This window comes from Setaria italica, chromosome VII (genome assembly GCF_000263155.2).
Source record: "Setaria italica strain Yugu1 chromosome VII, Setaria_italica_v2.0, whole genome shotgun sequence".
NCBI classification, from domain to species: Eukaryota; Viridiplantae; Streptophyta; class Magnoliopsida; order Poales; family Poaceae; genus Setaria; species Setaria italica.
In genome coordinates, this window is record NC_028456.1 from 33,804,371 (window position 1) to 33,820,375 (window position 16,005).

Genomic DNA, 16,005 nt, shown 5'->3' on the forward strand with positions numbered 1-16,005 from the left:
AGGCTTGGTATCGGTTCCTGTAGCTCCAAATCGTCAATGCGTAACACACGCGAAGTAGCCCCCTCCTCCGTCCGTCATAGTATCAACCAGCTGCAGTGCAATTGCTGCACCAACCAGCAGCTAAGCTCCTCCCCCTGTCCAGTGTCCACCATGCCCGGTGGCGGCGGCGACACAACGACACAACGGCACCTCCCCGTCCGAGTTCTACCAGCGCGGCAAGACCGGCGACGAGATGACGCTGGAGTTCTGGGTAACAGCAGTATAAAGCTCCCAGTATAAGGCCCTGTTTGCTTCCGTTTCTCTCAGCTATGCTCCATTACAATCTAAGCGAATATTTTTTTACTTCTCTTTCTCGCTTTTCCCTTCATGTAATTCAAATATATGAAGCGGCTTACCATGTAAGCGAGAATCTGAAAAAATAAGCAAGACGTTTGGTAGGATTTTTTTGTTTATTTTTGCTTATAAGCGGAAATAAATAAGACCGAAGGGATGCTTTTTGTCGTTTGTTGGGCTTACAGGCCGTACAGGCGCGGCCTTTTCTGGTGCAGGCCCATGTATTCCTTCTCCCATCTTTTATTTTGGCCCGCGCAATATGGGGAGCACCGCGTAGCCCATGTGGCCCAGGCCACCAGAAGAGCAGAGAGCAGCCCATGTCGCTCGCTGCGGCGGCGAGGAGGCGTGGGCTGGATCGTCCTCTTCTCTCTCGTTCCCGGCCGGTTTTGCCGCACCAAGTCAAGTCACTCCCGACCCAAACTGATGTTCCTATCACCAGCTAGCTTTGGCCATGAGGTCTCGACAGCAGGGCAGCGCTCAAGGAAAGAAAACACAAAGACCTGATGGTAGCGTGCACATGCGGTTTCGAAGTAGCCAACAAGTACGTCTCGCCCAATAAACCAAGCGACCCAATGGTACCAAGGGTTGGTCAAGGTCAATTCATAGATCCAATTGAGCAACCAAGACGCAGCTCAACTCCGAAATGCTAACCGAAGTTCTATGCCGCAAGCTTTGAAAGTACTAGCCCCTTCACGCAACTATCTTATTTCCATTCCCCGGCCATTCGATCATCCAATTATGTTCGCTCAATTATTTGGACTTCGTGGGGTAGAGGGTGACAGCAGCGGGCGAGCTAGGGCGGTCAACGGGGGCTAGCAAACAGGGTGTGCTTCACTCGAAAAAAGAACGACATCGGGAGGTTGAAGACGATACGGAGACGGTTAGATTGGAAACGTACGGCTGTCCTTCATTCTCCATCCTCCCCGCCCGCTCGAAATCACCAATAAATATAGCACAAACGGCCGTGCAAACACAAACAAACTGCCCTTCCCCGCATCGACCAACAACCATAGCGACGCGGCAGCAAGCCAGCAAGCTCCTCCTCCTCCTGCCCTGTCCACCATGTGCTGCAGCGGCGACAACTGCTGCCTGCTCAAGTGCTGCGGCAAATTGCTCTTGTTTCTCCTATCAGCCGGCTTATTCGTGCTCATCTACTGGGCCATCTTCCAGCCCCACCAGATTCGCGCCACCGTCGGGTCCGCGACCCTATCCAACCTCACCGTCTCCTCCGCCGGAGAGGTCTCCTACAAATTCGCCGTCAGCCTCAGCCTCTACAACCCCAGCGTCCGCGTCGGCATCTACTACGACACCATCGACGCCGAGCTCCGCTTCGGGGACGCCGTCCTCGGCCCGGCCGCCAACGGCACCTCCCCGCCCGAGTTCTACCAGCGCAGGAAGACCAGCGACGACGTGAGGCTGGAGTTCGACTACGGGAGGCCGGGCGTCACCGTAGGCAGCGACGTCGCCGGGGAGCTCGAGAAGGAGATGAAGAGCGGGGGGACGGTGAGCCTGGAGCTCGACGTGGACCTGCGGGTGAGATACAAGTTCAGGATTTTCAAGCTGCGCCAGAAGCCGAGGATATGGTGCTCGCTGAGCATCCCGGTCAAGGCGGAGGGCCCGGGCCCGGGCGTCGGCGGCGCTGTTGCCCCCGGCGACCGGTGCAGGGTCAAGTACTGATGAATGCTGCTGGTTGAGTGGACTTTTTTCCTTTTGATTTTGTTTTGGCGAGTAAATGTTGGATGGGCAGTTGTGCGCGTTTGTGCTTTCTTTGCTTGGAGCGAGATTGGTGAGCTCAAGTTAATTCCTGCGGAGGCAGAGATCGTTATTGTTAGTGACGCTATTCTTGATATGATGGAACATTCAGTGTAATATTGGATTATTCATTCATTTGGGAGTATATGGCCATGTTTAGTTTCCACCAAAATCCTAACTTTGGCACTATGCAAAAAGAAGATTCCCCATCACATCAAACTTGCGGTATATGCATGGAGTAATAAATGTAGACGAAATCAAAAACTAATTGCACAGTTTTGTTGTACTTTGCGAGACGAATCTTTTAAGCCTAATTAGTTAATATTTGGACAATAATTCACAAATACAAACGAAATGCTACAGTTGCGCATTTATAATAAAATATCAATTTTGCCACTCCCAAATTGGGAACAAGGCCTATGTATATGTCTATATATAACGCGTGCAGTTTTGTTTTTTTGCTGGCTTCAGCGCCTTCAGTATCTGGTGTAGCCCGGGCGCAGACATACAGCCATACAGGGCTGGGGCCCTGCAAAACCTCGCAGTCCACGCATGCATTTGCTCCGCCGCGCGCGACAAAACCTCGCGGCTTCGAAATGAATCGGCGTTCCGGACAGTGCGTGCGGCGCACGAATGTCCCGTCCGTCCCCGGCCACTCACCACGCGCGCGCGAAGGCGAAGGCGATTAGGCGAATTCGCGGGCTCGTCGGCTTTCCTTCCTCGCACGTTCCGGCCACCGCGCGTGGCGGCGTCGCGCGAGCGAATTTACCTGCGTCCAACGCGTCGGGGCTCCCGGCGCTACGCGTCTCAGCCGCGGCCCCGACTCCGCACGCGGCTGGGCGCCACCGGATGGACCTAGAGCCCGGGCGGAGACCTGAGCACGCCCCAAGTCTTCTTCTCCGATGCCTAAGGGGGGAGAGGAGCGGTTGGGTTGGGTACTTGCCGCACAGGGCGCACGCGTTTTCTTTTGTTTTTTCGTTCCGTCACGCCCCGAAGCGGCGAAGCAGCCCAGAAACAGGGCTCGTGCCCAATAAACTAGTGACCCAACGGTACCGAGGGCTGCTGGTCAAGGTCAATTGATAGTAATTGTACTAACACGATTCCAAAACTGAACAGGCAAGTTGCAGCTACAATGCCAACTCCTAAATCATATTATAATCTCAAGTTCAAATCTTGGAACACCATCTCTCTTAGCATGCAAAGCCACCTACATTCCATTTTAAGAGAATCATAAGTAAGATTGCATTATCCATTAGTCCTGCGTGTTGCCACATATCTATAAAACTTTTTGCCAAGACAATTATAATTACCTCTCGGACAAACTTTTACTAAGCTTTTGGAATGCTCGTTAGCCTTATATTTTTCAAAGAAGCTGTATACCGCACGCACGAGTGCTGGAACCCTCTCGAGCACTCGATTTTTATGTCCGTAGGATCTCGTATCGATGGCTCAGATCGATCCTTCTCTCTCCTCCTTATCTCTTTATCACCTTCCCCATCCGCTCGCCCGAGAAGGCTCCCGCAGCCCGCAGCCCCGACGGCGACGGTGCAAGCCGGCTCGCCCCCGTGCTCCACCGCCACCAGAGTTGCCGCCCTCCACCACAGCCCCGCCTTAACTCTCCCAGTGTTGCCCCTAACCATCTTCTTCCTCAAATCCGGTCACGCTCCCCTGATGCCGACGACTGCCCTCTCGGCTTCGGCGGCACAACGTTGCCGCCGACACTAACCGATTGAAGCTCGATGCCCCCGCCACCTCCACCGCCCAACCGGAGGTCCACCACTGCTGCCTCACCGCTGTCTCCCCTGCCACCACCGCCCGCTACCCTGCCGCACAGAGCTCCCTCTAAGTTCGCCGGACATTGGTAAGCCCCAACCCCTAAACCGTACAACCCTAAAAGCTCATTGGCAACCCCTAACCCCGAAGCCTAAAGCTCGCCAGATGAGTCACCATTGCCGGAGGAGAAGAGAAGCAATGCGTATGTGATTGGTCAGAAAAATCAAGTGTTGAAGCTCTCAAAAACACTAGTGTAGTTTAGCATTCCCTCTTTCAAATGTTTCAATCGAAAACACACACATCAAAAAAAAAAGAAAAAACGCGTACACGCTTCTGAAAAAAAAAACCCTCCAAACATTCAATCAGTACGAAGAAGTACTGATAAATATCCCAAGAGGCCAAGTCATCACAACTCGCACCAACTAGTCCACCAACGAGCTCACCTCCCCCTCCTCCTTCCTCCGGCCGTTGACCAACAACTCCAGCAAGTGGCACAGAGGCAGCACAGCAAGCTCCCCCTCCGGCCTCCGTCTCCTGCCCACCATGTCCGGCAGCGGCCGGAGCCGCGAGAAGACGTGCTGCAGCAGCTGCTGCACTCTTCTCATCTCCCTGGGCTTCGTCGTGCTCATCTACTGGGCCATCTTCCAGCCGCACCAGATACGCGCCGCCGTGGAGTCCGCCGAGCTCTCCAACCTCGCCGTCTCCAATGCCTCCTCCCCCGTCGCCGTCACCTACCACGTCGCCGTGAACCTGAGCCTCTATAACCCCAGCAAGCGCGTCAACATCTACTACGACACCATCGACGCCGAGCTCCGCTTCCGCGGCGCCGTCCTCAGCCCGGCCGCCGCCGCGGCGTCCCCCTCCGAGTTCTACCAGCGCAGGAAGACCGCCCAGGCCGTGCGCCTCGAGTTCGACGGCAAGAGCGTCGCCGTCCCCGGCGACGTGTCGACGGAGCTCGAGAACGAGGTCAAGGGTGCGGCGATGCTGGGCCTGGAGCTGAGCGTCAACGTGCGGGTGAGGTACGTGTTCGGGAGCATCAAGATACGGCAGAAGCCGAGGGTTTTGTGCGCGGTGAGCATCCCGGTCCCGACGACGCCGGGCGGCTTCAGCTTTCTTGGCTCCGGCGACCGCTGCTGGGTCAAGTACTGATGATTGGAGTCGTCGGTCCAGCTCCCTTCTCTTGGTGGTTTCTGATTGGAGATTAGTGGCCGGTTTTGGTTTTGATTATTCGTGCAAAGATTGCTACTGTTTGGGAAATATACTTGTTCCTGCATTTGTATTTGCCTTAGAATTTACTGTGCTATTGGATTATTTGTTAGCCCGGTGAGTGGTTATAAAGTTATAAATCACAAGAACATATGGTTGCTTCTCATGTCGATCTTGTTAAACTTGAACATGCGCTCTTGCATTTGATTGGAGGCTTAGCTTGACCAACCTTGTGATAAATTGTATTGGCAGTTCATTGAGCTCATGGTATTAACGTCTTGGCTGGTTAAGATGTAGGGTCATTGACTTGATATTGCTCAAGTCAACACCCGGCCATTTGTGCAGAGGATGGCTCTGTTCGTCCCGTCGAACAAAAACATCCACATCGCCTGGCTGGCAATGGCAAGGCCACGAGTGGTGTTCAGTCGACAGGTCTCTCCAGGACCAGCAAAGCCGACCAGGAGTACAGATGCTTGCTGTCTTGCTGACGATAATGAGCTGTTCTGGATTTGCTCGCAGTAGATGGAGACGCACAATTTCAGGCGAAACGGCACACCGTCTCACCAGGCGCATCCTCTGCGAGGAAGGAAGATTCAGTTTCAGGGGATTCTTTTTTGCCAGATTCTCGTAAAGTACCGTCTACCGTTCTGGCAAACTTGCCACAAACGCCTGACTTTGAATTTGCACTTTCTTGAAGGGTCTGTCATACAGAATAGTTTGGGCTTTAATAGGCCGGCTCGGACAATGGGCCGAGTTCACGTTTTCACCCCGAACTCGAAAACCGTCCGTTCTGACTCCTAGTACTCGCGAAACCGGACACGTGACCTTCTTTCTCATCACGAATCCACCCTGGTTTTATCCGACGTGGCGCCACGTCATCGTTCTTATGTGGCAACCTGTATGATGGGCCCCACCCGTCACGTCATCCTCTTCTTCAACCTCTCTTTCCCTGTCTCCTTCTCTCCCTCCACCCGTCTCGCGCAGGCGCCCATGCCGGAGCCCGCGGCGGCGATGTTGCCGGCGTGCCCCACGCAACTACTCCAGCCCCGCGAGTGCCGCTCCGGCGCGTCGCCGCTTGCTGCTCCCCCGCCCGAGCCCAAGGCCGGAGCCCCCTGCATGGCAGCAGCCAAGAGATGCGCGGGAATGAGAGTCAAGGGGATGGAGAGGGACAGCAACGCTTCAATTGGAGCGCATCAAGCTTGATTCAATGGCGCTGTTTGTCGATTTGATGTTCCTGATGCTAGTTATGGCTTGGCTATGCTCAATTTGGCGGCTCGTTGATTTGGCCATCCCCTAGGATGTGCTGCGTTGCGCCCGCACAGCTCGCGGGAGAGGGAGGCCTGGAGCCGGCGATGCAGCCGAGCTGTCTGCGACGGTGGGAACAAAGGTGACGCGGCGATCCTTGTGGTCGCCGGAGTTGGGGTGAGCGGCTGAGTTGGATAGCACGGACGGCTGCAGAAACCAGGGACGCGTTCCGCGTTCGCGGGCGAGGCATGAATGCAAGCACGGGTGCGGCCGTGCGGGCAACTCGAGGAGGCGGGTTCCTCCAGCCGAAGATTACGGTGCTCAAGAGGAAGACCAGGATGATTCCGTCTGGCTTGTGTTGGATGGATTTCCTTTCGTTTGTTTCCTAGCTTGTTTTGTATGGATTTCCATTTCCATGTCGATTGCTTAATCAACTAACGATTTTATTCCCAATCCAAGGGAAATTGACAGAAGGGCCACCGGAGATATGCTCGTCGTCGTACGACAGTTGGGTGGTCTGAAGCTCGATTTGTTGTGATCTAGGAGTACAAATCATTATACCAGCGACGACCGACGAGGGAGAACGGTCTGATCTCCCTTTCTGCCGTGTCCGCCGCTCTGGGCCGCGCTCTCATGGTCGCCGCTCGGCCATGGCCGCCGCCCTGGCCCGCGCTCTCATGGTCGCCGTTTGCTATGGCCGCAGCCCGCAGCTAAGAGAGAGCCAGAGAGGGCAGAAGAAGATAACGGGGATGACAGGTGGGGCCACCGAGAAAGTTGCCACATGGGATGCGTGACATGGCGCTACGTCGGTGAAAACCGGGATGCATCCGGATCTAGGTGGTCCTGTATCTGGTGGTTTCAAGAGTTCGAGGAGGCGAGACGGACGGTCTTTGGATTTAGAGAGGAAACGTGGACTCGGCTCATAGTGAAAGGAGGTAAATATGACTTCTTCCTTTTTTAGTTGTTTACTTGGGCTCCCACCTCTAACTGGGCCAAACTCAAAGCAATTAGTAGGCCGTCGTCTCCGCACGTGCGTCAAGTAGGCCAGTACAATCTCATGGGCCACATTAGGTTCTGAGTGCCTTTCTGGGCCGAAGAAGGTTCCAGTGACGATAAATGCTCATGGCCTCATGGGCCATATAGGGGCGTCTTATTCCGATTCCTGAAAACAACGTCCATTCTAATGGTGTGGCCAGGGACACTGGCAAGACCTGCGCATGCACATGACATTTTCTATGAGAGTGAGGTGAGGTCCATTCCGGCAGGCAGCAGCCGCATGCATTGCACAGATAGCCCTAACTTCGATGATGAAAGAAGGAAAGCAAAAGGGCTAAAGCCTTGGGGGATAGTTCTTTCCTTTTCCTCCAAGGCTGGCCAAGTGGAAATTTTGTCTGCACTCGCCTCTTGCACGCAGCCGCATAGCTATCGGAGGTTGAAGAAGTCTGCAAACTTGTTCCTGCTACTTGACTGCAATCGGTCGACCTGCTTTTCTTGTATACTGAGTACCGATGACCAATAGATCGAGGCATGTCAGGTGCAAAGCAAACGCTTTTGCATCGTGTCGTTTTCCTCTTTGGGTGTGATATATACTCTGCTATATACTCCTTCCGTTTCAAAATGTAGGCCGTTTTGACTTTTCTAGAAACATAGAGATTTTGCTATGTGTCTAGACATAACTTTATATTTATGTGTATAGTAAAATCTATACCTCTAGAAAAGTTAAAATAACCTACATTTTCGAACGGAGAGAGTATACATTTCTTGCAGTAGACATGCATCCACCGTATGCAGTATGCTACCAGCTAGTATGACTATAACAAACCAACTAAAGGAACACATATATAGATCTACCATGCAGCTGGATTTTACTTGAATATGGAGCTTTCCAAAATATAATTTGTTTTAGTTCTTTTATCTAAATAAAAAATCTCTAATTCTGATCAGGCCTCTCCTCGTATAGAAAATTTCATTACGAGGTGCTCCCTCCATCCCACGAAAAGTACAATCGTAATCTTAGGAATTGGACTGCAATTACTGCCTAATTAAGTGGTCAAGCTAACTCTATGCCAAAATTTAACTTCCGGGGACAATGGGATAATACTGGATTCGGATTTTTTTGAAAATGGACACCACCTTCAAAGTGTGAAGCAAATAATAAAACACATAGGAGTATCATTTGAGAAACAAAGACCACACGCCTACACATGCATGATCATCTACGTGGCATTATATATCCTTTGCACGTCGCAACAAGCTTTTTATTATTGCTGGTCTCCTACGTGCAAAGATGTCATTCAAGTGCTTTAGGTAGCACCCAATCTTAATAAAGTCTAGAAAATGCTCATTCTAATAAGAAACTATTTGTAACTGGAGTCGCTTGTTGCTAAGGTTTACAGGGAAAAGGTTAGCTATCTTTGCCAACAACACTTGTCTAGAGTTTGTATACAAAGTTGGGAACACTTTTGAAAGGTAGGGGAAAGGCAAAGTCTAATGAAACAGACACCAACATTATCTCCAAACACCAGTCCACATCGTAATAACTGTATAAAATAATGGCATTGTGTGTCTGGTTTGGTGTTCAATTTAGGGACTTTCTCTTAATGAGAAGCCACCTCCCAAAATCCCATATTTACCTGTTCATTTATCAGGGGATGAAAAAAAGTTGTGTTTGCCATTTTTTAGCGAGGAAAGGAATTAAAGCCCATTATATATTACTCAGAAGCAATGTTACATTCTCGAGCGATAATTTTCTCAACACAAATTGGAAGTTGTGTTTGCCATATGATCCTACCGAACATTGAAACCTTTTAATTTGAGTACAAATGATGATTGGGCCTAAATAGGACCTTACCTTTTGATTCCACACGATATTCTCTGTAGAAAATCCATAATGACAAAAATGACGGTTAAATTTCATTTCCTGGTGGAAAAAGTGTAATAAATACCACATACACATAAACCAACAATATAAACAGGAAAATATAAAATCCCAAATAGCGTACATGCACTACTGGAAGAATAATGATAATGTAAATGCGTAAAACATATTTTTTTTTGAAAGGTCACGGGGGAAGGTCCCCACCTGAATTCATTCATTCATTAGGCCTTGGGCAGGCCAAAGTCTTACAGCTTAGGATTTCAGCATGGGGGAAAAACCTTTTGTTTACAATCAGTGATTTACATTGAATTAAAGAGGAGGCACCATGCTTCAGGGATCGATTTTTCTTCAACTCTGAACATATATTTAAAACAGGAGGATGTATATACTACATGTAGAGACAAGATACAGTTTGACAGCTCCTTTCAAGAAGAAAGTAGTATGGGGCTTCTCCCCTTTTGAGATAGAGCAAAAGGTAGTAGAGGTAAAAACACAAAAGCATAACGAGATACACACAATCGACTGTACAGACTACAAAGCTTGTGGAAAGAATAGATGGTCACGGGAGGAAAGAGAGATGCACAGAATACACGGAGGACAGTACACATGTCGTCAATTTTTACCTCTGAAAAGCAGCAAACGGCAAGTGCCCTACTTACACCTGGTTTGCGTATTCTAGTGATCTATATCATCAGATGTTGGGTGAGGGGCTGCTGATAGAGGAGATTAAATATATCTTTCTAGGATTCTAAAGCATCAAACTTTAGGGCCTAATGACCAGGGAGAGATGCTTATCAACTTTGATCTCCTGCCTGCTTTCCTCCAGCCTAAGCTTTTTCACACCCACTGCTTTAAGATGGCAATGCGGATTTGGAGATCTAAAGCACGAAAAAGAGGATACTTTTTTTTTCTTTTTTTCTCAAATGGCATCACCATACTACGCACTAAAAGCATATACCTTTTGGTCATCTCTACTGAATGAAAGATTTCAGCTCGTTGCCTTGTAAAGTGCCGCCTCCTTTCTACAAACCCGAAGTCTTTAATCATATCAGGACAACACATCGATACCAAAGAAATACACTGTGATCACCACTCCAAGTACCGAAACATTGTGTTTACGATTCTACTGATCGATTCAGGTGAAATGAGAAACCACTATGCAAGCCATCTCTGGTTGCACTTCATACAGTTTTGAGATTCAAGCATGCTAGAGTGGAAACCCTCCTCTATCTTCTCCCCCATTACCTTATCCAACAGAAATCTGAAAGGCAATTCAATAGGATATTATACTACTAGGGTGTTGCTCGGACAAGTAGTTGGGAAACCTAGCCAATGGATGCACGACTGCACGAGCATATATGCTCAGTTGTTTCCATGAATCACACCAAATATAAACTGATATGATGCTTTCTTGAGTTAAGTATAGGTGATATTGTTTTAACTTTGACCAGTAGAATCTTTGTGAACGTTTAAATTGACCATATGCGCGAAAATGGCATTTGTTGTTATCTCAAGAAAACACTTCGATAACATTTGCCATTCTATCATAATTGTATAATAATCTTAAAGCGATGAATCTAGCAGGGAATAGTATGTGGAAACATGGAAAAACAAAGGAGCTGCATGTGCATGGTTTTTGTGCATGCTCTCAAGAAATCTTATGGCGGTTCATTATACGCAATCTGTATTTTCTAGATTTTGAATAGTTTGGCTGAAACAGTGTCAGTGTACGTCGACGGCGACGGAAGTTTACTGCTGTTGCGGTACTATGGTTATATTAGTGGATGCCATTTTTTTATGAATGGATATACAAGATGGCCCTTGTTTACTTCGCGAATTTGGGAGGTGCCAAAATACTGTAGCAACACTGTAGCGTTTCGTTTGTATTTGTGAATTATTGTCCAAATATTGACTAATTAGGCTCAAAAGATTCATCTCGCAAAGTACAACAAAACTGTGCAAATAGTTTTTGATTTCGTCTACATTTAGTACTCCATGCATGTACCGCAAGTTTGATGTGATGGGGAATCTTCTTTTTGCATAGTGTTAAAGTTGGGAGTTTGGAGGTAAGAGAACAAGGGCATGAATAGTTTGGCTTGGTCCTTGGAGCTAGCCTGACATCGCACAATGCAACGTTCATGAACTTGGCTTTTGCTACTCCTCCTTAAGTTACAAGATGCATAGTTTCGCTATGTTTTCTTGAAAAAAATATATATTCAAGACAAACAATATAGCATCATCAGCAACATGTAAAATTGTCATCAATTGAAGCATAGCTAATCACACACTATTTCTCAGTTAACATTGGAAGAAGAAAACGCCATCCACAGCTTTAAGGATCTCCATGTCATTAGGCGGAGGACTCCTTTCCTCCCCTTCTCCGTCCATGGCGGCGGCGCAGGCGTTCAAATCCAGGCCGAAACGTGGCACGTCTCCTTTCTCTGTGCCATCCTCTTCCACCTTGCTGTCGACGACGACGTCACTCATGACACGTTGCTGCTTGACCAGCCGACGGGAGGAAACCCTAGAACTCGACTCAAACACTTCGTCACAGCTCACTACGATGGCGTCCTCCAAGCTGACCGCGTCACCATCGCATCCCCTCACAGTTCCGGTCGCCATGGCGTTCTTGATACCGTCTTCTGAGTCGTGCTCGGCGCCGTCGATCATCACGACACGGTGAGGGTTATCGCGGATCGTCTCGTACAACCTCTGCATGTAGCCGTGCTCGTCGTCCGGCGACCTCTGCCTCTTGAGGCTGTCGCCGGAGTTGGAACCGGAGGGAGCCAAGGTTAGCTCTGGTGCGGTGATGCAGGTGAACTCGGCGTATGAGCCAAACACAAGCCTGGCGAGCTCCCGGGCCATCGCCGTCTTGCCGTCGCTGTCCCTCCCTTTGAAGAGCAGCCACGTTGTTGCTGAGCTCGGCCGCGTCATCCTTGTCACGCCGGAGCGGCGCTGGAGCACGGCGCTGGCGATGCCCGGAGCTATATCTCTGTGGCGCGGGACGCGCGCCTCGAGTGCGCCGCACAGAATCTTGAGGTTCTCCGCGGTGAGCTCGGTGAACTTCCGGCGGCGGCGAGCTGCAGGTTCCGTGGCGCCGTCCGATGAGTTGGATTTGGACACCGAGTTAGACGATCCTGGATTAGGGCTCGCGATCAACTGCTGATCGCATGAGTCAGCCATTGTTGGACCGTGGTGCCCGTGGTTCTGCAAGTGCAAGGGTTGCCGCCGGCGGTCGATGAGATCATGCCGTGGCTCACAGCTCATGTTGGCGTCGTGATGGGCAAAGCCGCTGAGGGAGGAAGAGGCCGGAGAGGAGAAGCTCAGTGTGAGCTCCGATCCGGTGGGAACTGGACCTTGTTGCTGGCAGCGGCGAATCCACGAGGGGACGCTCGCCGCCGTCGCCATGGCCATATCGGCGGCGCCGCAGTGTGTGATCTCACTGAAAAGAACAAATCCATCGATGTAATTAAAATCGTCCAGAAACACGTTGACTAACCGAAAATAAATAAACAAAATGATCGAATTAACGCGTGCATGCGACAGTGACACGCTGATGAAGGATCAAGCGCTAGTCGTGTGTACCTGTCGCCGGCGAGGCTGCCGTCCGGCACGAGGATGGGGTGTAGCTCCAAGACGGCCTCAAGCGAGGGCTGCCCCGACCTGCAGCTCGTGTAGGACGCGTAGGCTGAGAAGCCCAGCAGCCAGAACATGTCGTGGCCGCGGCCTCCGCCGCCGCGCACCAGGTTGCTCAGTTCCATGACCGCGTGCTCGACGGGGCAGTAGTAATAGCGGGCATGCCCACTTCTCTTCCACGAGGCGGCGGCCCAGGCCTCGGCTGCGCAGGCGAGGTCCTCGAGCACGAGCACCACGCCTTTCCCGGCGGCGCGGGCCTCGCGAATGATCGCGCGCAGGTCGCCGGCCCTGGCGTCCACCTCCTCCCTCGGCAAGCGCTGGAAGGACGCGGCCGAGAAGGGCACGAGCTGGGCATTCTTGAGGCACTCGTGCTGGAGCTGCAGGTCCCCCTTGCTCACCTTGTCCATCACCGCCTTCACAACTCCCTCCGCGGCCCCCGCGCTCTCGCCGACGACCGCCACGCACCGGCTCCTCCAGCTCGCCATGCAGTCCAGCACGCGCGCGGCGTCGCCGGCGGCGTCGGCCTTGGCTTTATTGGACTCCCTGCTGGGTTTAGTATTCGGGGAGGCGGCGCTGGTGGTGCTGCTCGCCGTGTTGGACGACTGCTGCTCCGGCGACGAGGCCGCCTTCTCGACGTTGGCCTTAACCTCGGCGCTGGAGAAGCCTGCCTCGCGCATGACGCGGCTGACGCCGGGGTCGTCGAGGATGGAGATGACGAGCTGCTCGAGCTCGACCCTGGCGGCGACATCCGCGGAGGTAGAGCCGGCGCCCCGGCGCTGGTTCGCCTGCGCGCGCTTGAACGCGGCGGCGAGCGCGTTGGACAGCGTGGGCGCGCGGTGCCCTCCAGCCGCGTGGTGGGCGTGGAACTGCTGGAACATGGCCGGCGCCGGGGGCCCCGCCGTGGCGAGGCGGTTGAGCGCGACGTTGAAGCAGAGCTCGAGCGCCTTGCACTGGAGCGGGTGGGAGCTCGCCCGCGACCGGAGGCAGGCGGCGCGGAGGAGGCCCCCGGCGTCCGCGAGCATGGCGCTGGCGGCGTGGAGCGGCGTGACCTGGGCGTGGCCCCGGCGCCGGGCCAGGCTCACCGCCTGCCGCATCACGGCCGCCGCGTCGGGCGCCAGCTCCTGCTGCACCGCGCACCCGCCGCTCCGCATCTCCTCTCTCTCCTGCAAGTACGACGCCGGCCGGCCGAACCCTACGAATCCACCAGCTTGATCTTCTGGCGGCTCTGCGGTACGTGTGCAGATGGACGCATGCATCGAGGTTTATCTGCTGCTATATGTCGCCATGGAACGCAGCGAGGAGACAGGGATCGGAGGAGTAATTGAGCTGCCTGCGCTGAGTGTGTCGTGTCGTCCGTCATGCCTGTTCCTGACTGGCTGACTCATACTAGCAGAGACGACTGTGAGCGACTGACAGGGAGGACGGTTCATGAGATTCGCTTGATCGTTGCTGTCGGGATGTATTATGTACTGTACATATGTTATCGGCTTGTGACGTCATACACACACCCCATAACACGAAATGCTAATTTCCAACTGGATTTATTTGTATTTATAAGGTGGTAAGTGCATTTATTTGTACGATATGGTGTGGTTTTTTTTCCCTTGCTTTCTGTATGCATTCTGTATGCATGAGCTGAAATATCCTGTGCTTTGAACGAGCACCCTAGATACTGACGGTTCAGGAGTGCGTCCACCTGAACATTTCATTCGAAGGATCCGACGGCCGGCAATGGCCGTGGGATGAATTTTCAAGACGGCCATGATGCCGAAGCGACAGAGGAGAAAAGGTGAGGCTTCCAGGGGGAGGTATCGACACGCCTGGATGTACTTCTACCAGCTACAAATACAAATCCGAAATTGTAGCCGGAGCAAAAGGAACTTGGTTGTCTATTTTCTGAGTAATCAAAACTTCTAGATTGTGAGCGTGTGTTTGCTCAGGTTGTACACAATCATGTAATATAGGCTTTAGGGTCTGGTTGCACGCTAATCGTGCGTTGTATTCAAACTTTTCCTTCTAAGATACGTAAACATTTTCCGGCTTCCAATCATCATCCCCTAATAAACTATTGTGATTGAGTACGTAAACATGGACATGCAACAGTTGGATAGCAGCTTATATAAGTACAGACCTCCCTGAGGACGGGTCTGAAGTGACTGCATCAACGCAGGTGAAGCTAAATCTCCAGTACAAATCTATGCATCTGCCCGGCCGGGGTCCAGAACCCGCTGGACAAGGTTGACCCCTGAATACTTGATCGATAGTGGTCCATGCGTAATACGGAGTACTCGTTACCCTGTTCTGCTACCCATCTAACTTTGTGATTCGATCCATTGCAGCAAATCGTGGTTACGAATTCGTCTCTGGCTAACCAAGCCTTAAGCTATCATTTTGAGTGCAAATTCTATGTATATACCAGCTGGCTGGATGTCAACTCATTCGGCCTGTTTGGCTGGACTTATAAGCCGGCTGAAACGGCTGATTTGTTGTGAGAGAAAAATATTATTTGGTGGCTGATAAGTCAGTTGATAAGCTGAAGCGAACAAAGCCATTTGTCTTGTGGATCTGTGCTCTAACCAAGTTGGGTCTCGAAGAAGTGCTATAAGGATGGCCTTGTACATTGTACTCCCTTGAGGATCCAACGTATTTATTATCCTGGTGTGCCGCAGAGCTCGCGCCTGACTCACCGACTGATTGCATGCGGTAGGCAGTAGAGTTGGCAGTGTGCACAGTAGCTCTGGTCGATGGCGCATCAGGACCCGCCGGTGAAGCTGCGGCACGTAGTACGGTATGTACGCCCGGCTCCCAAAATCAATTGCACATTTTTCATCATGCCTCGCCCGGCCCGGTGCGTGCGTACATAATATCCACGTCAAATCAACTCACTTACGGGTAAAACGTTGCCTGCACTCAAGCTAGGAAGACGTGAAAATAATGAGAGCTAAAAAAACGTATATTCCCTTCTAGTAGTAATTCGTTTCTTGTTGGCGATGGATTAGGCTTTAGTGACTTTGATGATATGGCCACAGAGCTTTTTCATAAAGTAAAGAAAGACCGGCCACCAAAAGACCATGCGTGGCATTTTCTGACCGAAAGCTAGCCCATCGGCAGTACATGCATTATACTTGAGGAATCACTTTTGCTTGTTTCAGCCACAACCTTTAATTTCTGAGTGAGAGGCA

General features: G+C 51.4%; 3 protein-coding genes across 3 annotated transcripts; 2 read left to right on the top strand and 1 right to left on the bottom strand.

Annotated features, from left to right (window-relative positions):
* The first annotated feature begins 1,223 nt into the window (after positions 1–1,223).
* Positions 1,224–2,251, top strand: LOC101753190 (NDR1/HIN1-like protein 3). Its single transcript, XM_004977281.3, has one exon. It carries the CDS (start codon positions 1,396–1,398, stop codon positions 2,008–2,010), a length of 615 nt encoding a protein of 204 aa, XP_004977338.1. The 5' UTR covers positions 1,224–1,395; the 3' UTR covers positions 2,011–2,251.
* A 2,004-nt stretch (positions 2,252–4,255) lies between these two features.
* Positions 4,256–5,252, top strand: LOC101753598 (NDR1/HIN1-like protein 10). The gene has a single exon (XM_004977282.4). It carries the CDS (start codon positions 4,402–4,404, stop codon positions 5,005–5,007), a length of 606 nt encoding a protein of 201 aa, XP_004977339.1. The 5' UTR covers positions 4,256–4,401; the 3' UTR covers positions 5,008–5,252.
* A 6,183-nt stretch (positions 5,253–11,435) lies between these two features.
* On the bottom strand, positions 11,436–13,974 carry LOC101755907 (protein SMAX1-LIKE 3). The gene is made up of 2 exons (XM_004978273.3): positions 12,773–13,974; positions 11,436–12,629 (listed from the first exon to the last, which is right to left on the bottom strand). The coding sequence occupies exons 1-2, from the start codon at positions 13,972–13,974 to the stop codon at positions 11,486–11,488; spliced, it is 2,346 nt and encodes a 781-aa protein (XP_004978330.3). The 3' UTR covers positions 11,436–11,485.
* Positions 13,975–16,005: the final 2,031 nt, after the last annotated feature.

What these genes read in the sequence shown, in the direction of transcription:
- LOC101753190 (XM_004977281.3), top strand. Translation starts at nt 1,396, where the DNA reads ATGTGCTGCAGCGGCGACAACTGCTGCCTGCTCAAGTGCTGCGGCAAA.
- LOC101753598 (XM_004977282.4), top strand. Translation starts at nt 4,402, where the DNA reads ATGTCCGGCAGCGGCCGGAGCCGCGAGAAGACGTGCTGCAGCAGCTGC.
- LOC101755907 (XM_004978273.3), bottom strand. Translation starts at nt 13,974, where the DNA reads ATGCGGAGCGGCGGGTGCGCGGTGCAGCAGGAGCTGGCGCCCGACGCG. An exon ending in GGCAGCCTCGCCGGCGACAG is followed by an intron (nt 12,630 to 12,772) that starts GTACACACGACT and finishes TGTTCTTTTCAG; the next exon opens with TGAGATCACACACTGCGGCG.